Source organism: Heterodontus francisci, chromosome 8, assembly GCF_036365525.1.
Source record: "Heterodontus francisci isolate sHetFra1 chromosome 8, sHetFra1.hap1, whole genome shotgun sequence".
Lineage (NCBI taxonomy): Eukaryota > Metazoa > Chordata > Chondrichthyes > Heterodontiformes > Heterodontidae > Heterodontus > Heterodontus francisci.
Window position 1 is genome coordinate 42,180,195 of NC_090378.1, and position 22,470 is coordinate 42,202,664.

The 22,470-nt window shown below is 41.7% G+C and overlaps 1 protein-coding gene across 5 annotated transcripts in view; it reads right to left on the reverse strand.

The window, feature by feature from the left end:
• The window catches only part of rnf220a (ring finger protein 220a), a 546,071-nt gene that overhangs the window by 66,454 nt on the left and 457,147 nt on the right, over positions 1-22,470 (reverse strand). For all 5 annotated transcript variants that reach the window (XM_068037013.1, XM_068037017.1, XM_068037012.1 and 2 more), the window contains exons 9-12: positions 11,778-11,874; positions 11,006-11,092; positions 9,801-9,856; positions 7,957-8,038 (exon numbers count right to left, since the gene is read on the reverse strand). In XM_068037013.1, the coding sequence (XP_067893114.1) occupies positions 7,957-8,038; positions 9,801-9,856; positions 11,006-11,092; positions 11,778-11,874 (322 nt within the window). The remainder of the gene's footprint in view (positions 1-7,956; positions 8,039-9,800; positions 9,857-11,005; positions 11,093-11,777; positions 11,875-22,470) is intronic.

Sequence of the window (22,470 nt, forward strand, 5' to 3'; positions counted from 1 at the left end):
TCATCGTTTCTACTGATATTTTGTCAGCATCCTCATCCTCAGTAAACACCAATACAAAGTACTCATTAAGTATTCCAGCCTTGCCCTGCACCTTTAAGCATATTATCACCCTCTTTGCCCCGAATAGGACCCACCGTGCCTCTTACTATCCAATAATTATTTACAGCCATCAAATCCATTTTAAAATCATTTAAAAAGCAGTCATGCAAACAACATGAACTAACAGCCATATGCATTTCAGATATATTACAGCCTTGTAAATTCCCTGTGATGCTCTTCATCCACAAAAAGTCCCATATGGTCAGCGTCTCTATTAGCCTCTCTTAATCAAACTCCTACTGCCCGGCTTCACATGCCGTTCCCTGTTTAGAACTGTGGGCAGAAATGTGAAGGACAGTGTCTGCGCCTCAAAACCAGATAGTTCCGGACAGGTGGGGCTCCTCAGCTTTGTTTGGCAGCCTACCTTGGAGAAGTAAAACTGTGATTTTAAACTCCTAGCTATGGGCTGACAGTGTGGAAGAACACAGACAGTGCCAACAGACTAGACGGCGAAGTACAAAGGGCAAGTGAAGCTCTTCAGCTTGCTTAGCAACTCGTCTAGGAAGACAACCCCAAAATTAAAACCTGCGTCCTTTCATCTACTGTGCTTGTGGTACACGTTGCACCAGTACAGCATTAGCTGTCTCGGAAGAGAAAGTGGGAGCAGCTCTGCACAAACCTCACCCACTTCAATATAATCAATCTTCTGAAAGACAATCTCACAGCCTGTAAGTTGGAACCCACTACACAGGAAAAAACAACCATGGACAGATTCAAATGGAAAAGTCTCTGTTATCAAGCAAGGTCAAATTCTGAGGAGAACAGAGTCAGGTCCCTACAGGACAAGCAAGCACACCGCAAAGCCAGTGCCTTCACCATCCCCTCCAACAGCAATTTCATATGTAATATATGCAATCAGATCTGCAAATCAAGATTTGGTTTAACAACACAAATGAGACGATACCAACCTAGCCAGTGAACAACCAGTCGCCTTGCTGAACACTCATTCGTTGAAGCAATCATCAAATTCACTGTCCCTCTCCAAGTATCTATTCTTGACCTGTTGGCTGAAAGTACCCCTGCATCCTCTGTCAGTCACCTGACTGTAATTATAGTTTGCATTCCCTCCTATCCCTCATGATCACTTGACTGCAGCCACATTTCCAACTCCCACTGCGACTGACACTGCCCTCACAGACATGAAGCAAACAGTCTTTAAACCACAAGGTTAGGCAACAAACACATTACAATAGGGCACCAGATATAACAAAGATTCATCCTCTTCTCTAGGCATCTGACTATAACCATGGTTTCTCTCCCTCAGTCAGACAAATGGATGCAAATTACCTTAGCATGAATTAAAATTCGGGAAAGTTGGCCAATAAATAAACCAATTCCAACAGTCAATATCAATGTGGTCCTGCATCAAAATATCAATTTTACTGTTAAAAAATAACCACAGTAAAATTAAACACTCGATAAATATTTGCATTAAAAACGCATTTAACTGATGGAATACTTTGAGACCCTTTAAAACTGTATGACACAATTATTATTACTATCAGTAATACTTGTAAAAGATAAAATAAAATAATGAGGTACTTTAAAAGGATAAAAAAAAATCCATTCCATTTTAGAAATGACTGATTGCAATAATAAAACATGACTGCATTTATTTACATTGCAGGCCCTGATAATGGATCTATTGATTGAGACCGTTTAGCCACATATCTGTTGCTTACAAGGAATTTGTAGGACCAGCATAGAAAGTGCATTAGGAAATACTGTCAAAATATTTTGTTGCTAAGTAGATTCTTATACACAAGATGTCCTTTCATCACTTTCTGTCAGGAGAGGAAAAGAAATCACTGTAGAGATTTTAATTATTTTTGTTCAAATCTTTTCCACATTATTATCAAGACTCACTAGGTGTGCAGTACTAAATTATGCCAACTCTATGCAGTAGTGCGACAAATTGTATGACAACAAACAGCAAACAAAGGGCGGCAATGTGGTGCAGCGATTAGCACCGCAGCCTCACAGCTCCAGCGACCCGGGTTCGGTTCTGGGTTGTGCCTGTGCGGAGTTTGCAAGTTCTCCCTGTGACCGCGTGGGTTTCCTCCAGGTGCTCCGGTTTCCTGCCACATGCCAAAAACTTGCAGGTTGATAGGTAAATTGGCCATTGAAAAGATTGCCCCTAGTGTAGGTAGGTGGTAGGAGAATTGAGGGGATGTGAGAGGGAAAATGGGATTAATGCAGGATTATTTTAAATGGGTGGTTGATGGTCGACGCAGACTCGGTGGGCCGAAGGGCCTGTTTCGGTGCTGCAATCTCTATATGACTAAAGCGTACATAATAGCATCAGTAACATTTATCTCATTTTACAGGTCACAGGACCAGTATATTTCCGGTTTTAAATGTTCTGTAAACTCAAGATCACTCAATATGCATAACATTACACACACGCACACAGATCCTGCTTACAAAACCTTAGGTCAGAATTATACGTTACGGCAGAGGCCCTGCCCACCAGCTGAGAAGTCAGGACCCACCAGCTGAGAAGTCAGGAGCGCACCTGCCTCCACCAGGCCTGGAAACCACACTGTGATTTTGCGTGGCCCAGGCCCTTATAACTGACCTTGATCGGGGCTTCCGCCTCTGAGGCAGCAGGTCCCACCTCCACTGGGAGAAGGGCCACTGCTGGGACTGCACCCAGCAAGAAGGACGCTGTCCCCAAAAGGCGAGTGGGGGCTCAGGCCATGCTAGGGAAAATTGACTGGGCCCCGGCAAGGGGATGGGGGTCGATTAGGTGGTGGGGGGTGGTGCTGTAGCAGCGGCAGTTTTTGACGCTGGGGGCCCTCCGTGGGCCATAGGGTGCCCGATCAGGAGGGCCCCCACCAAGCCTGCAAGGAGGCCACCAGGTTTTACAGGGCAGCCTCCTTAGGTGCTGAAGTGCCCGACTGCTATTGGTAAAATTCTAAAGGATGTACAGAAGCAGAGTGGCCTAGGTGTATATGTGCGTCAGTCATTGAAGGTGACAGGACAGTTGAGTGCGGTTAATAAAGCATAAAGTATTCTGGACTTTATTAACAGGGACAAAGAGTACAAGAGCAAGAAGGTTGAACTTGTACAAGACAGTAGATCAGCCTCAGCTGGAATACTGCATCCAGTTCTGGGTGCCGCGCTTTTGGAAGGATGTGAATGCGTTAGACAGGGTGCAGAAAAGATTCACGAGAATGGTTCCAGGGATGAGGAACTTTAATTATTAGGATAGATTGGAGAAGTTAGAACTGTTTTCTTTGGAGATGAGAAGGCCGAGGGGAGATTTGATAGAGGTATTCAAAATCATGAGGGGTCTAGACAGAGTATTTAGGGAGAAACTGTTCCCACTCATGAAAGGATCGAGAACAAGAGGGCACAGAGTTAAAGTAATTGGTAAAAGATGCAAAAGCGGCTGGAGGAAAAACTTATTCACGCAGCGAGTGGTTAAGGTCTGGAATGCACTGCCTGAGAGTGTGGTGGAGGCAGGTTCAACCGAGACAGTAAAAAGAGAATTAGACTGTAATATGAAAAGGAAAAATGTGCAGGGTTACAGGGGAGAAGGCAGGGGGTGGCGCTAGGTGAAATGCTCATTCGGATGAGCCGGGTGCAGACACAATGGGCCGAATGGCCTCCTTCTGCACTGTATAAATTGTGTAAAATACCAGCAGCGGCGGGAGGAGGCCCTTAAGTGGCAATTAATTGGCCACTTAAGGGCCTCAATTGACCTGGGGCGGGTGGGCCATTTTCAACCTCCCCCGCTGCTGGCAAAATGACAGCACAGGCAGATAGGCAACTGGAACGGCCACCGCCACCCCACCCTCCCACTCTATTTTACACTCCTCCACACACCCCCACTCCGCTCCTGGGGAGGCTTAAATTTCCAACTTCTATTTCTGCTATAAACTTTCTCCTATTATAATTATTCCTATATCTATCTTTATAACGGAAACTGTCTTGTAAATAGGTCAGGCCATGATGTAATTTACACCTCCCACCAATGGTAAAGTCTCAATTTTGCATCGCCCAACTCCTCAACCTGTACTGCAGAGGTACCCCTCGATCTCAATATTAATACCGCCACAAAGGCCTGGAGAGAGTCGAGGGATGGGGTTAAAAATCAAAGAACGCATCCCTAGCCTACCACATATGGGCCTGTCGCCAATTTTATGGCAGTGTGTTGCGCCGTGTGCATGTGTACAGTCTTGAAGAGACAGAACAATTCATTATTCTATTTAAATCAGTCTCCCACTATGCAGCTGGGAGCCCGTTTAAATTTAACAGCTGCCGGACAGGTTTCTCAAGCCCTGGGAATGGAGGTGAGAGCTGCCAGCTCCAGCAGCTAAGTGATTTTTACTGCTCGTGGCTCGTCAGTTACGCTGAGCAGGCCACATCGTCCACATGCCTGACACAAGACTCCCAAAACAAGCTTTCTACTCCAAGCTCCGTCATGGCAAGAGGCTACCAGGTGAGCAGAGGAAACGCTACAAGTAGGTCCTTAAAGCTTCCCTGAAAAAATGTGACATCTCCACTGATTCGTGGGAATTTCTTGCCTGAGACCGCCCAAAATGAAGAAGAATCTGCAAAGGTGCCAGCCAGTTCGAACGACGTCGACATGCCCAGGCAGCGACCAAGTGCAAACAGTGAAAGGAGCGTTCGGAAATTCCAGCATCCCATCCACTCGCTTCATCAACCACCACCTGCCCCACCTATGGCAGAGTGTGCGGATCCAGAACTGTACTATAGAGTCACCCAAGGACCCACAATCCAGGAGTGGAAGAAAGTCATCCTCGTCCCAGAGCGACTGCCTAAGAACAGCTTTTTACAGCACTCCCTGTGAACCAGGTCCCTCAAACTGATTTCCCTTCTGTCTCCTCATTACCATGACTACCCCCACCCAATAAACCCCAATTTTGAGCCCCAATATCTCCCTTCCTCCCTCCCAATTCCCAGGCTCTGACCTCTGTCCCACCCCACCAAGCTACCTGCCTATAGCCTCCCACACTGGTTACCCAGTCCAGCAGCTGGCCAGCCTCGTCAATCTAGCTGACTGCTGGGCAGGAAAAGGAAGCAGAAAATAATGATAGGTTCTGCCATTAATATTGGCAAGACCTCCGCATCTCTGGGTTTTAGACTTGTTACCTCTCTAACCCGCTCTCCACAAATATCTGGGCCCGAGACTCCAACCAACTCTGTTTCATGTTGTATGTTTTGCTGTTTAACTATAAATAATTGCATCAAAATCTCTACAAGGTAAAAACAGAATGCATGACTGGAAAATGCAGATGATGGTGCATCTCGGTCTAAGTATCCCTCACCCTGCTTCACTTACACATTACACTGTGCAACACCACACATGATCAATTAGTAGTCCTAAAAATAAATCTTGTACAATACAGGCATTTCTGGATCACAAACTTTACTTCCCTTTATCATAATGTTTGGTCACACTTTTCTGTCAACATTTACCATTGTGAATTGCTACGCTCACGGTAAGTAAGCTAGCATTCATAAAGAAAAAGGTGAATTCACCAATTGACCGTGAACAGCACTAGCCACAGGCAATTTGGTAGAGATAATTTAAAGTTTTCTTGCTGCAGTATCTAGGCCTGCTTTTACCTTTATCGAAATTCCATGGAATAAAACGAAGTAGCAATGGGTGAAAAGAATTTACAAAAGGATTTTTAATTTAAAAAGACAAACTTCGAGAGTGAATTGATAATATTATTTTCCCTTATTAATTATACGGTCACAAGTTTATAACTAGAATTAAATGCTGAATAAAGCTCCTTCTTCTCAATAATACCACTTAGACTCTAACCTCAGAAGAGTAGCCCCATCCTGAAATGCACAGCGGTGTGACATTTCCATTTTCCACACAGCATCCTTACAGTATGTCAGTGAGTAGAATTTCATAACCAATTTGTGCTAAACTATAGACTATAGTACAGATCCACGAGAGATTCTTTTAAATGCATTTCATGTAAAACTCCTCAAAGCCTTCAGGAAGGGGAGACTTTTATCAAATTTATCTACTAAGGAACCCAGATGACCACATTGCAATCGCTCATTAGTATCCACCATTCTCTGACCATTTAACAAGCTATCTATGGGATAGTGACAAGATGTGATAGGCTTACTATTCCATACATCACTCTACCTATCTGGAAAGGGGCAAGAACAATTGGCTAAGGAGGTATCCTGAAGTCAGGCCAACAAAAATAAACTTTTTGTAACAATTTAATAAAGAAAATAGTCAAGGATGGTTTATACAAGTGCAAAATTTTATTTAAGACTATCTCTACGCATCCCTTTTGGCAGGAAGATATTACAGAGTGGCAGAAGCAAACAAACCCTCACCACCCTGGACCTTAGTATGGATGAATCTGTTGACATATCGCACTGACAGAAAATTGGCCCAACGGCGGTGATCCTTTTTTCTTTATCAAAGCCTCCTCAGCTGGTGAACAGTCAAGTGCCCCGTCCATAATACAACACCAGTAGAATATCTCTCATCATCAAGAGTCACTTTGACCCTCACACCTTCTCATTCTTTCATCCCTTCCACCTGTGAATTAAAGGTATCAGGCACCATTCTCCCAAATCCAATGTTGACTTCCACCTAAAATAATGCTCCTTTTCTTTCCCCATTACTTCTGTACTGAGTAATTCTTCATTATTGGTAATTTCAACTCCCACTCTCAATATTTCTAATCCCTGAACAATCGAAGTTTCCCTCCCATCTCTTCCCTACTGCCCTCTCCAGCTCATCTCTTCCGCTAGAGCAAGCTCCTAGTCCTTCACTCAGAAATTCAACTACTCCTCCTTGCCCCCATGGTTGTGAGCACTGCAAATGGCTCCTTTGTCTCAGACACCATCTTTCTTCATTTCAAATCTGTAATCAATAACTTTTCTTCAAAAAGTCCAATCCAAACCCATCATTCTTCTCCAAATACTACCCTATCTCTAATCTGCCTTTCCTCTCTGAAAACTCTGTTGTCACCTACGATCTCTTCCAAAAATCTATTTTCTTAAACGTCCAGTGGTTAACTGGAATATAACTGATTATACCAACAGAAACTAGCTAACATTTATTTTTTACTTTCCCACCATTTTTTCTATTGACCCATGCTTCTTTTTTTCATATTTTCATGGTCATCTAAAGAAGCCTAGTGATAGATTATCTTGTTATCTGGACAAGCACAGTAGAATTTTTTTAAAGGGCCAAAGATTTCTGAAAAGTAAGCAGTTTACCAACCAAAACACCTAAAAAAAAAGGTAATTAAGGAATATTGTGCAGTTATATGGAGAAAATTGTAGAGAAAATAATCAATTTGTTGGGGCCACACAAATAAAAGGCCTCATAACAGGCAATGAAGTTTCCTTGCAAGAATTTTCCCCAACAGCAAGATCTCTTGGAAATTGCTAGACCAACAGAATATACAACATAAAAGTTACCAAAATGTTTGGCAAATCCCTCAGCAGTAGAAAAATCTAGACAGGTCTCACTTACTATTTGCAATATTTTTTGAGACTTCAGAATTGCTCAGCCCCTCACCTTAAGTTTTAAAGCACTCTCCTGTAGCAATCTGAGACATACAGAGAAGAGGGTTTTATAGTGTTTCTGTATAAAAATAATTGCAGAAAAATGCTACTGCACCTCTCAAACAACATAATTCTAATTATCTGCTACAGAATGTACATTTAATAGATTATTGAAAATTGCAATGCAACTGCTCCACTCTACCCTGAAAAAGCATCGATACTAAACAACTTGGAAACTGTTGTTGCAGATAATGGAAATGCAATCCTGCTATTTTGAGAGTCAATCAGGACAGAAACTGTCTTGATCCATCCCGTTAATGCACAAGCACTTACTTTTCAATCTCACTGTTTTTACACGTCTTCTGTGTCTGCACTTCTAGTTTACCACTCTCCCCGTTACTTGTTGAGGGCATTTCTGTAAAGAAATCAGATAAAGAAGTGGATCCACAGTATTCACCTTCTCAAAACTAAATCTATATTTTACAAAAACACAAATCTGTACACCGAGATAGAGTATTTACACGATCAGTGGTTTTATGTATTGGACTCGCATTAAAAATTGAGTTGAAAATGGCTAAAAGTAATTTTATTTAGAACCTTTAAAGCCACCAAAGAGAATTTCAGCCCATATCCTCGGCTGGATTTGAATTTGAGTCAGAGGACAGAAAAGGTCAAATTTTTCACCCACTGTTTCACCCACCTGTGCCCTCCATAACATTAAGGTCATGAAAAAAATGTAGTCAAGTACTGCAGCATGTAAAGGAAGCACCAAGTGGTTGCATGTCATATAAACAGATAAAACATTAAAGTACTGTATCAAGTAGTTTTTTTCTTAAAAATAAATATGCTGTAATATCAGCTTGGCTCAAATAATAGCACTCTCACCTGTCACAAAGTTGACAGTTCAAGCCCCATTTCAAAACTTGAGAACACAGATTGACATTTCAATATAGAGAGAACTGCACTGTCAGCATGCTCAACCAACATCACTGAAAATGGATTATCTACTGATTATTTCATTTGCTATTTATCTGCAAAACTGTGTTGCATTTCCCTACAAAACAAGTTACTACACATCAAATAGTAGTTCCTTTGCTGTGAAGCACTGTTACCAATTCCAGTCTTGTGCAGACTCCCTCTTGGGTTCAATGGCATCAGTCACTCATGTAAATGTTTTCCTGTCCTAAATATAAGTATATGATACCATCACCCAGGGGCACAACAAGAATACCCCTTAATGGTCCAAGCTGGATATTCATGTCTTTTGCACATGACCCAATGTGCCGCTCTAATCTTTCAAAGATTGACCAAGAAAACACCTGATAAGGTGAAGCCAAATGCAAATTGTTAAGCTGCTTTATTTCACTGCAAGTGAATATACAGAAAAAACAGTTACAATGATACATAATTCAATCAGTTTAACACAAAACTAATGAATACACTATGCTTCCCTACATCAATGGGTCACCTCACTTGGCTTAAACAAAATAATTCCAAAATACCTTTGGGCATTCTCTTTCTGAACCCAACAAAAGTGTGCTCTTGCAGCTTTCTGTTTAAAGACCTGATCAGCTGCCTGACTGTGTCACTACCATTGTTATTTTACACTCTTGTGTTCCCAACTCAATAAGAGGCCCTACACTGGACAACTCCTGCCCAGCTTCTAGGGCCAGGACTTTACAACACAACAGGTGTAAGTTGTTAAGCAATTGCAGAGACAATTGCTGATTATTTACAGTCTTGGGGGAAACTATATCAAAGTCCTTCTCATTAGCATTTTAACTACATCTCATTTCAGTATCTTTGAGCGAATAAACACCCTTAAATACAACTTGTTTTCAAAATCCTTTCTGTGGAAAAAGGATCAATAAAAACCCCAAAATGCATTGAGCACTTTAGGATCTCCTGAAGACACAAAAGTGTGCTAGGTAAGTGCAGGTTCTTCCTTCACCTAGGTTCTCTTTCTCCACAATTCCTAACCCTATTGAGTGAGCAATCCCTCCCAGATTACCCACATCAATACATCCCTGCCCCGTAACAATTTCTGGACTACAATAAGATCAAAATAGTCAGTTCTCGAGTCTGGTGGCTCACTTGTCGGCATAGCTAAATGGGAATATAACATGGACTTAAATAACTCCTATGAAATTGAATCTTCACCTTGTCTAACTACCTACCATCATTAGCCCATTTGGAAAATTCTGGTGTTATTCTGTTGCTCGGGGTTCCACCACTGCAAAAGTAATACATCCTAGTTAATACCATACTTGTTAACAACATTGTCTTTTATTTAGAAATGCAGATTACTGTTGCAGTCAAGGATCTAAGAATTTAAAATTCACACATAAAACAATTATTTTGTGCTAGCGGAAGATTGTGAAGATTCATAGCAGTGCAACTAGCATGTTTGCAGATCTTTAGGAGCTAGGGAAAGAGTGAAGGAACAAATTCACTTCTCACTGAATAAAATGCTACTGGAATGAGGGCATGATACAAGTTTTTAATTCATGATGGAATTCATTGCAGTAATTGTATAGAATAGAAAGATGACTATAAGCTGGGGAACCAGATTGATTAAACTGTTTATTCCTTAACTTACAATGTGGCTCAGTTAACGCACTCAAAAAGGAAATGGACAACCTTCTGCCTTAACAAGGAATTGGCAAAGATTCTGAGAAATGAAAATAGTCTCAGAGCTCTCTAAACATGTATCCAATCAAGAGAAAAACAAATCCTGGAGACAGCTATGCAAAGGTCCAATTAACAATCAAAAATACAGTTTCTGAATCACCGGGAAATCACTTATTAGAATTACTAGGAATCTGGTGAGAGAGGTAACAGCTCAATAAAAACTGAAATTACTAGAAATGGTGAGTCTTAATCATGGGGAAAGAGGTCAAAAATAACAAATAGCCTCCACACAGCAAGATACTCCTTCCTTATGTTTAACATATTTAAGAGTAGCACCTTTGTATTTTTTCTTTAATTCAAACCTCAGAAGAGAAATTCTGAGCAATGTACTCCACGTACTAATTATCCCTATGGTTTTTGACTGAGGATAACAATATACCAGTGATTAATAGTGAATTACAAGCACCCCTATTAGAATTGGATTGAAACTACAACAAATTCATTTCACTTGGGACCAAGACAAAGAAGGTGATCATTCCATCTGTTCTGCAAGAAACATATGTCATAGAGGTAAAAGGTCAAGCATTTTAACTAACTATGATTTCCCGCCTCAAAATGCAAAGCATATTTTAAAATTAATTGGAAATGGGAAAAATAGCATTTTTGAGCCAAAAAATTACTAATTCAGCCTTCAAAACCATATTTCTACTGTAAAGAAACAAGCAAAGTATGACAGTAAGTTACTACTTACTTTAACACAGCACCTCGTAGTGCCTCCCTCTCTTTGGCCTCCCCTGGTTCTTCTCCAGTGCATGGTATAATGTCTGCCTCTGTATACCTGTTAAGCAGAGTTAAGGAAATAACCAAGCTACAAAAGAAAATTAGGTGAACTTCATCAGACTTCAGCTTTATAGTGAGAAACCTCCCTGCTACCTTCAAAAATACTTTTGGCAAACTGGTATTTATTTGGTTCTATTCCTGGGAAATATATTTTGTGTCACTGCTTTCTGAGTTATGATCACAACACAAATAGTGCAGTCATGGCTACAGTAGCAAAGATAAGATTGATGGTGACTTGGAAAAGCAACAATTCAGTTCAACATGAAATTATTTTCAGATCTGTCATTTCAATTTCAGCTACAACAGATAATTTATTGGAATATGCTGGCATTTACATCACCCATCAACAGCTGGGCTTTCAGCCCCCAAGTTGGTCACCATGCCGTTTTGATCTGGTACTTAAATATCACTGAGGTAGAGGCATCTGAGGACCTCTACTCAATATTAGGTATTGTGATAACATGTATGTGAAGCACACTATTAGCAAAAGTATTTATTTTACATATTAAGCTGTAGGAGGGGAAATATGAATAGTCTTTCTTAAAAAAGGAAGGCAAGAGATTCTTCAGAAAGCAGTGTGGAAAAGCAAGACTATTTGAAATCACAAGTCCATTCTGCAACATCTGATTATCTGGTACAACAAAAGAATCACATCATACAGTTATTCATCAAAAAAAGGATGCTGTGGTTTCCCATATTCCAGGGTGTCGTCTCCATCCACATCAAGATCTGCATCACTGTCATGATTCTCTTTACTGCTGCAGGTGACAAAGCCAGATCCTATGTTGAAAAGGGGGGAAAAGTATGTCATTAAACCCCTTTAATTCCCATATTCATGCAGTTAATTCACTCACCTTCACAATTTAAAAACATTTTTCATTCCACCCACATAATTTTCTTCAGACTCACTTTTTTTAAGCAGATAACCAGGAACAGAAACAGGGGCCCACTTGAGTTTGAAATGGCGTAGGGGTAAGAACTGCTATAAGGGAAGTTAAGATGATAATAAAAGGACAGCAGCAGATGCTGGCCATGTTGTTGTGGTACCAAGTATTCAGCAGTGGAATTTGTCAACTTGTTTTTACTGGCCAGACTACGTATGCTGGATCTGAAGCCACTCCTTCTCATGGATTTCACTGATGTGTAGCTAATCCTGAAATTCTGCATTATTCTCATAGAAGCAAACAGGAGTTAAATCTGCTTTGGAAATTTTTTGCAAAGTCCCAGGATATGTGTGGATATGTGTAGGTTTAGTACTTTTATCTATGCACAATCTGAATTCCAAATTATAGACTACCCATCTCAGCCAGAAAGGAGGTACCACATCAAACTCTCTAAAACAAAGAAAAAAGACAATTTCTTTATTTTGTTTAAATGCCCAATTGAATAAAATTCTTGCAGATTTAATTTCTGACTTTTTAAATGCAGCCTATTTAAACCTGTCTTTTTAACCTTCAACCAACACAAATAGCAAGCAGCTAAGACACGGGTCATTTAGTGGAAAAAAAACAAAGTAATGCAGCAGTTCCTTGTTTCTTTGACATTCTTTCACAGATTGTGACAAGTAATTCGGGCACCGATCTTGACTGACACCTCTATAAGTCCCTGACACTACTGGAGACAAACTTCCCCATCAATCACGCTCTACCTATCAGGACTACTTAACCAGCTTCTGAACTGCTGAGAGAGGAAGCAAAAGGCCTGTGCTGCAGTAACCCAATCCAATCCTGTCAAATATATCCCAAATCCCAGTAGGCCAACGCTTCTGCCCAACTAATTAACATTAAGTGCTGAAAGAGAAGGGAAAGTGGAATTTCCAAGTGCTGAGTTGTTAATAAGCCTTAAATTTTATAAATGTGAGTTACCCCGAAAGACAACACAACTAATAATGTAAGGCCCTGACTGCTAACCCAAAAGAAAATCATTGTTAATTTAATCAATTGATCAGTTCATTGATTTGAAGTCAAGACGGCTAGTTAACCATGCAGAGCAAAAACCCACGATTGCACGACCGCAGAAAGCTGTCATTGATTTTTCCACCTGCCACTCAGTGCACATCCTGAATAGAATTGCAACTTTGTGCAAAGGGGAGCTAGGGGTTTCAAAGTTAAATTAGTTACAGATGCAATCAGGGTGTCTTCTGTAAACTCTATTGATTGAACAGCTGACAGTCCTACACGAACAACTCAGCTAGTCAATCGCATCAGATGTCACCTGCCACTTCGCTGAATAGTTGACAATGCAATTATCTGGTGTGGAGGTAAGAAGTTGCCATGTGTCAAATATAGTTAGCCCCCATCAGATGCTGCTCAAAAGGCCTATAAAGTGTGTGCATTCATATGCATGCAAGCTGTGTGTTTAGCAAGATCTACAACATGCCATTTACTTTCGATCTAGACTATAGGGATGCCAGGAAGAGACAATTTTAAGAGAAAGTTTGGGCAAGACCATTTGGGCTGAGATATATGAAGTTTAAAACGAAAAGACAACAAATCTTAGTCAATCATATTTGGGCTGGAGGGAAATCAGTATAATAGAGACTAAATTTCAATATTTCTTGAAATTATTTTATGACAAAAGTCTCCTGAGCATCCACTATCCGCTCTTCAGGTTGAGATGATACAGCAGTATAATGGTCATTTTATTAGACTGGACAGTTCTGATAAAAGGTCATCGATCGACCTGAAACATTAAGTCTGTTTCTCGCTCCACAGATCCTGCTGGCCTGCTGAGTATTCCCATCATTTTCTCTTTTTATTTCAAAAACCTATTAATTTATTGAATACCATAAGAAAAATAAAAGCTGCTGAGGTTTCCTTTTCTTCATTCGTAGCGTGTGAACGTCATTGGCAACGCCAACATTTATTGCCCATCCCTAATTGCCCTTGAGAAAGTGATGTTGAGCCGCCTTCTTGAATCACTGCAGTCCATGTGGTGTAGATACACCCACAATGCTGTTATGAAGGGAGATCCAGGACTTTGACCCAGCGACAGTAAAGCAGTGGCGATATAGTTCCAAGTCAGGATAGTGTGTGACTTGGAGGAGAACTTGCAGGCAGTGGTGTTGCCACGCGTCTGCTGCCCTTGTTCTTCTAGGTGGTAGAAGCCGCAGGTTTGCAAGGTACTGTCCAAGTGCTTTGGTGAGTTGCAAATGGTATACGCTGTTACCACTGTGCGCTGATGGTGGAGGGAGTGAATTTTTAAGGTGGTGGATGGGGTGCAGATCAAGCAGGCTGCTTTATCCTGGATGGCGTCCAGCTTCTTCAGCTGCACTCATCCAGGCAAGTGGAGAGTATTCCATCGCACTCCTGACTTGTGCCTTGTAGATGGTGGACAGGCTTTGAGGAGTCAGGAGATAAGGTACAGATCACAGAATTCCCAACCTCCGACCTGCTCTTGCAGTCACAGTATTTAAATGACTGGTCGAGTTACGTTTCTGCTCAATGGTAACTACCCCCACCCGCCCCCAGGATGTTGATAGTGAGGGATTCAGCAATCATAATGCCATTGAATGTCGTGGGCAGATGACTGGATTTTCTCTTGTTGGAGATGGTCATTGCCTGGCACTTGTGTGGCACAAATGATACTTGCCACTCATCAGCCCAAACCCAAATGTTGTCCAGGTCTTACTGCATATGGGCAAGGACTGCTTCAGTGTACGAGCAGTTGCAAATGGATCTGAACACTGTGCAATCCATCAGCGAACATTCCCACTTCTGATCTTAAGTTGGAGGGAAGGTCATTGATGAAGTAGCTGAAGATGGTTGGACCATGACACTATCCTGACGAACTCCTGCAGCGATGTCCTCAGGCTGAGATGATTGACCCCCAACAACTACAACCATCTTCCTCTATGCTAGGTATGACTCCAACCAGTGAAGCGTTTTCCTCCTGATTCCCACTGACTTCAATTTTGTTTAGGCTCCTTGATGCCACACTCAGTTAAACACTGCTTTGGTGTCAAGGGCAGCCACTCTCACCTCACGAATTCAATTCTTGTGTCTGTGTTTGGGACAAAGCTGTAATGAGATCAGGAGCCAAGTGGCCCTGATGGAACCCAAACTCAGCATCGGTGAGCAGGTTACTGCTGAGTAAGTGCCACATGGTAGCACTGTTGGCAATATCTTCCATCGCTTTGCTGCTAATTGAGAGTAGACTGATGGGGCGATTATTGCCCGGATTGGATTTGTCCTGCTTTTTGTGGACAGGACATAGCTGGGCAATTTTCCACATTGTCAGGTAGATGCCAGTGGTATAGCCATACTGGAACAGCTTGACTAGGGGCGAAACTTGTACTGGAGCACAAGTCTTCAGTACTACAGCCAGGATGTTCTCAGGGCCCATAGCCTTTGCTGTATCCACTGCCTTCAGCCATTTCTTGATATCAAGTGGAGTGAATTGAATTGGCTGAAGACTGGCATCCGTGATGCCAGGGACCTCAGGAGGAGGCGAAGATGGATTATCCACTCAGCACTTATATAATAATTAAATAATTAGAGCACAGGAGGCAGCTATTCGGCCCGTCATGTCCATGTCAGCTCTCTGCAAGAGCAACTCAGTTAGTCCCTCTCCCCCGCTTTGTCCACATAGCCCTGCAATGTTTTTCTCTTCAGATAATTATCCTTTTGTAAACCACAACAGAATCTGCCTCCACCATACTCCCAGGAATGCATTCCAGATCCTAACCACCTGCTGCATAAAACCTTTGGTTCTTTTTCCATTCATGTTAAAAAGGTGTCCTCTGGTTCTCGACCCTTCCGCCAATGGGAATAGTTTCTCCCTATCTACTCTGTCCAGACCCCTCATGCTTTTGAACACCTCTATCAAATCTCCTCTCAACCTTCTCTTCTCTAAGGAAAACCACCCCAGCTTGTCTGAGCTAGCCTCCTAACCTGAAGTCCCTCATCCCTGGAACCATTCTTATAAATCTTTTCTACACCCTCTCTAATGCCTTCACATCCTTCCTCAAGTGTGGTGTCCAGACCTGGGCACTATACTCCAGTTGAGGCCAAACCAGTGTTTTACAAAGGTTGACCATAACCTCCTTGCTTTTGTACTCTATGCCTCTATTTATAAAGCCAAAGATTCCATATGCTTATTAACCACTTTCTCAACCTGCCCTGCTACCTCCAATAATTTGTGCACATATACCCCCAGGCCCCTCTGCTCCTGCACCCCTTTTATAATCATATCCTTTATTTCATATTGCCTCTCCTCATTCTTCCTCTCAAAATGTATCACTTCACACTTCCCTGCATTACATTACATCTGCCATATGTTCGTCCATTCCAACAGCCTGACTATATCCTCTTGAAGTCTATCTCTATCCTCCTCACAGTTAACAATACTTCCAAATTTTGAGTCATCTGCAAATTTTGAAATTGTGCCCTGCACACCCAAGTCTAGGTTATTAATATAGATCGAGGAAAGCAGTGGTCCTAATACTAATCCTAATCCTTGATGGTGGAGCAGGACATACCCAGGGATGGTGAAAGAGGAGTCCGGGACATTGGCTGTAAGGTGTGATTCGGTGAGTATGACTATGTTCGGCACAATTTTGGCACAAGTCCCCAGATGTTAGTGAGGAGGCAGAGTCAACCGGGGGGAGAGGGGAGGAGGGGGCCTTTATCGACCAGGAGTGTTTCACAAGCCAGTCTAAGTGAGGGATGTTGCATGTAGTGTATATTCCTTTAAATGTCCCACTATTAGAAAGTTTATTTATCGTAAACTATCTAATGAACACTGATATTATAACTGTAACATAATGCTGTTGAGGGGATAGCTTTGGATGGAACTGATGACTCATTCCTGTTTCTAAAAATCAGTTTGCTTCTCCAACTTCTAACAATTTACCAAAGTAATGTAATTTAACTATTATATGGAGGTGTGATTTAAAAAGTAAGAATCTCATTTGACAGGGTTCATTTGACATAAACATATATTGCCCTTCTCTGAGTGCTCTGACAGCTAATTAGCTTGCTAGCCCTATTCAGAAAGTATTTAGAGTGAACCAACTAGTGTTGGACTTGATCACAAGTAAGGGAGATAAATTCCCTTCCTGAAGTTCATCAGTAAACAAGTTGCATTTTTAAACAGGGGACAGTAACATAGTGGTAATGTTACTGGACTAGTTGGACTGTTGCTTAGGGAGTTCAAATCCCACCATGGCAACTAATAATTAATGAATAAGTCTGGAATATAAGGCTATTCTCAGTAATGATCATGAAATTACCGGATTGTCGTAAAAAACCTTCTGGTTCACTAATATCCTTCAGGGAAGGAAATCAGCTGTCTTGACTTGGTCTGGCCTATGTGTGACTCTAGACACAGCAATGTGCTTGACACTTAATTGCCCTTTGAAATGGCCTAGCCAGCCAATCGGTTGTATCAAACTGCTTCAGAAAAGTTAAAGAAGAATAAAACTGGACAGTCCACTTAGCATCGACCTAGGCACCAGAAACATTAAGTGTCACCCATTCCTTGCTTGGAAGAAAACAGATATTAAACAGTGCTCCACAGCTGCCTGTAGTGAAGTATTTGTAATATTGTGGGTAGTCACTGAGAAGCCTTCTATGGGAGGCAGGCAATATGAAGGAAACAGTTCTAGATTCATGCGCTCTGAAATCATTTTCACAGCAAGAATGGATATCAGTAGCACGGAATTTGTGATCTCAGCTACTCATCACTGTCTGCCCCAGATGCCATTGTCACAAAACCACATGGTGAGGAAACAGAGTGAAGGTCAGTGGCTCACTGTTCCAGACTACTGCAGTATACCTGAGCTTCAAGAACAATTAAAAAAACTACTCAGCCCACCCATCCAATCTGCTCTTTCCAGCAGACTATTTACAATGTGAATTGTTCTAAATTTATTTAATCTCCTGGAGAAGTAAATATCCTCAGGTAAAATCTTAATAAAAACATTGAAATTCCACCCAAACGTTTTAGTCAATTTAGTCAAGGAATAACTTCATTATCTGGCAATATTATAGTTATTTTTATTCCTAACCCGAATCGTTCCATTCTGCAGTTATGCTTGGTCCCAAGAGGACTTGGAGGAACAGCTATCCATAGGCCATTCCACAACATTACAGAGGATGTTTTATCTGTGCCTAAATACAGATTCATTAATTGCAGCCCAAACATACTGAAAAAAATGGTTACACCACTTATTAACATAGCCATTTTTATTTAGAACAATTAATTGGAAAATCATCCAAAGTATCGGCTCTGATTTTCACTCCAATTAAAATGTGGAGTCCATGATAAGAAATGGAAGTAAGCCTAAATAAAGCATCAATCAAGGAATGTTTAGGGAAAGTAGCATATATAGCATAGAATGTCAGTCTATAATTTGTGCAATTCAATTTTTATGTCTAAGCTCTGCAGCTAAACTTGATTTAAAGTGGAGTCACAGACAGTCCTACTCCATGCAATTTCACTTGGCACCACAAAAAATCTCAACAGAATTAATGAGAAGAATGGCACTGGTTTGATGAGACACCAATAAGGTATTCCAAATTAGAGAGCTTCAGTCTCATGTCAGGATCCAGGTTCAGCCAGTTTATCTTTGTTTTCAGCCCCACAAGTATTGAAAATCTGATCGCACAGTATTGCATCAAGGAGCCCTAGCAAAACTGAAGTCAATGGAAATCGGGGGAAAACTCTCCACTGGTTGGAGTCATACCTAACACAAAGGAAGATGGTTGTGGTTGTTGGAGGTCAATCATCTCCAGGACATCACTGCAGGAGTTCCTCACGGTAGCATCCTAGGCCCAACCATCTTCAGCTGCATCATCAATGACCTTCCTTCAATCATAAGGTCAGAAGTGGGGATGTTCGCTGATCATTGCACAATGTTCAGCACCATTCCTGACTCCTTAGATACTGAAGCAGTCCATGCAGAAATGCAACAAGATCTGGACAATATTCAGGCTTGGGCTGATAAGTGGCAAGTAACATACGCGCCACACAAGTGCCAGGCAACGACCATCTCCAACAAGAGAGAATCTAACCATCTCCCCTTGACATTCAATGGCATTACCATCACTGAATCCCCACTATCAACATCCTAGGGGCTACCATTGACCAGAAACTGAACTGGACCAGCCATATAAATACCGTGGCTACAAGAGCAGGTCAGAGGCTAGGAATCCTGCAGCAAGTAACTCACCTCCTGACTCCCGAAAGCCCGTCCAACATCTACAAGGCACAAATCAGGAGTGCGACGCAATACTCTCCACTTGCCTGGATGGGTGCAGCTCCAACAACACTCAAGAAGCTCGATACCATCCAGGACAAAGCAGCCCGCTTGATTGACACCCCATCCACAAACATTCACTCCCTCCACCACCGACGCACAATGGCAACAGTGTGTACCATCTCAAGATGCGCTGCAGCAACGCACCAAGGCTCCTTAGACAGCACCTTCCAAACCCGCAGCCACTACCGCCCACAAGGACAAGGACAGCAGATGCATGGGAACACCACCACCTGAAAGTTCCCCTCCAAATCACACACCATCCTGACTTGGAACTATATCATTATTCCTTCACTGTCGCTGGGTCAAAATCCTGGAACTCCTTTCCTAACAGCACTGTGGGTGTACCTACCTCACATGGACTGCAGCGGTTCAAGAAGGCAGTTCACCACCACCTTCTCAAGGGCAATTAGGGATGGGCAATAAATGCTGGCCTAGCCAGCAACGCCCATATCCCATGAATGAATAAAAAAAAAAGTTGCATGTTGCAACAGTAACATAAATCTAGCTTTTAAAACTACATTGGTGCGCGTGCATATGACAATTTGTGCTGCACACGCAGGAGCCGGTTTGGTTGTGTGATGTCACACGAGTGTTGGGGATGAGGGTTCTGGCCTGTTCTCTCATATGGCCTCATCCATGGATTGCGCATCAGTGACTTGCATTTTGGACCAGCCCGCAGACCACCTGGAGTACACTCACACACCACACTTTGAGAACCACTGCTCTGGAGATAGGGTTCAATCAACCAATTTACATTTTATCCATGGACCAATATCACTCAGGTTGAGTTTGAAGACTTGCATTTAATATTTTTATATTCAATAAGATGAGGGGAGGTAGCGATGGGGAGTGGAATACTTTCTATTTCAAGCACTTAATGTCACCACAAAGCAGTTCCCTGGATGCAGCCTAAACCATCCTCTATGCTGCCCCAACCTCAGAACCCTCTACAGCACCCGTGACCCTTTTTTTCCCCCCATTTTCCAGACTAATTGATCTTAGGCCTAACAATGATATTAGAGGTTAATGCTGAATTAGAAGCAGCATTGTGTGGTAAGCCCATCTCCACATGGAACTGGACTCAGATTACCCAAACTTGGTATACATCAAACCCTTTCGTATTTTGGGTTACGAAACCAAGGTGGGTAGATGGAGTTAAGATACAGATCAGCTGCGATCCAACTAAATGGTGGAACAAACTCTAGGTGCTGAATGATCTACTCCTGTTCCAATGCTCCTACAGTCCCATCATTATATCTTTATGGTGAATATGAACCTAGATCCAAGGGTTGGAAATCCAATGTTAGCTCCCTGCACCTCCCAGTTCTCAGCCTTGCATATATATGGCATCTTTTCACATCTTTCATCTCAAAGTTCCTGATGTAAAAGGAGGTTGCCCAGACTGTTATGAGAACAAACACGAACACAAGCAGATCAAGATTCCACAAAGAGCAATGAGGGGAAAAACAGTTAGTCAGCATACCAAGAGAATAGCCTGTTTTTCTTTGAAAAGCCATAGGATCTATAGCATTCACGAATCATTAAAAAAAAACCTCCATTCCCATGTAGAGGACAGCACCTCCAGCAATGCATTGCACCCTCAGCATTGCACTGCCAACAGTAGCCTAGTTTATGTTCTCAAATCCTGGAATGGATCTTAAACCACCAAACTTTTCACTTCTACCGAATGAGGTGGGGTGAACTATTCTATTTTTGGTAAACATAAATAGTCCATTTTAAGCTGCTCTCTTGAAGTCACACTGTAACAGGAAGAAAGGCACATTTAAAAATCTTATAGTTCATAGTAGACAGGTCCAAGTATAAGCTCCTAGGATCCCTCATCCTATTCAATTTCATTTCATTCTATATTACATTGAGAATTTTGCATTTAGTCTTTCTCTATCTCCCTTTCATAGATATCTGGAACTTCTAATGATTGTCTGAAAAGAGTCCTGGTGTCTCTCGTTCTCTCTTTGCACAGGCATCACTCAACAATTCAGTACTGGCTCCAAATTAGCTCATACTGAGCTCCATGCTTCAAAATCACCCACTGAATGCAAAGCAACAAAAGATAGTGTGACATTGTCAAGATGTCAATTTCAGCGCTCTACCTACTATTCCATAACTATAAAAGGGACTGGACTCTGTATGGGTACATAAATGCGTCACTTTTCTTCTCCACTCGATCTACACAGACCAGGTTATTTCACCTCGCAGCACAAGCAAGAATCAATCCACCTCAACATGGGAGTTTGACTCTGTCGGCTATTTGTTAACAACACCAAATATATCATGAAAAACCTCCATATTTGTTATTCCTGGAAAAAATATCAGAAAAGCTTTCTAATTTACAATGTCAACAATAGAAAGTCTTCCCATTTTGATTACATCATAACCTCCCCCACAACACCCCCACCACAGCAAATTGCAATATCTAAGTCTAGGCAATCTCAAATCCCAAGATCCTCAACTAGAAGCTTCCAAAATAATTTTAATAGATTATGGTGCTACCTAGTCAGCCACAGAAGCTACTTTTGTATATTTAACACTTTCAATAACAAATCACACACAGCAAAGGAAGAAAACTAAGCAAAGCCCAAATTATATTCAGTCTTGAAGTTTCAATTTTTCAATTGAAACATTATGAAAAAAAAAGGCCTGCTCAGACATTGACTGTTAAAATAATTGATATCCTGCATTCTGGAATTAGCATTCAGTTAGTAAACTGCAAGCCACTGCTCTATTTTATGGTGTTTCTTCCAAGTCTTCCCATTTTGTTCTGAACCTGAAATGTGAAGCAATTTTCTTATAAACTTCAATCATTTTCAAACCTGTACAACAGAACAGTGCTATTTCAAAAAGCCCAGCAGAGGTCTGTACAACATTCTTGCCCAACCTCTCTCTCTCTCTCTGAAGTTGTCCGGACAGTTTTCCTTACTTCGCGTTATCACTTGCTTTAAACAGACTTGGCAGGCAATCTAATCCTCCCTGAAAAGGTCAGTGCCATTTTAACTGCCTTTCAATCACATTATGCATGGTGCAGCACGCGTTCTCTACGATGCCTCCAGCTCTTGTCTAGACTGGATCAATACCTGAGCGATATCACTAGAGGA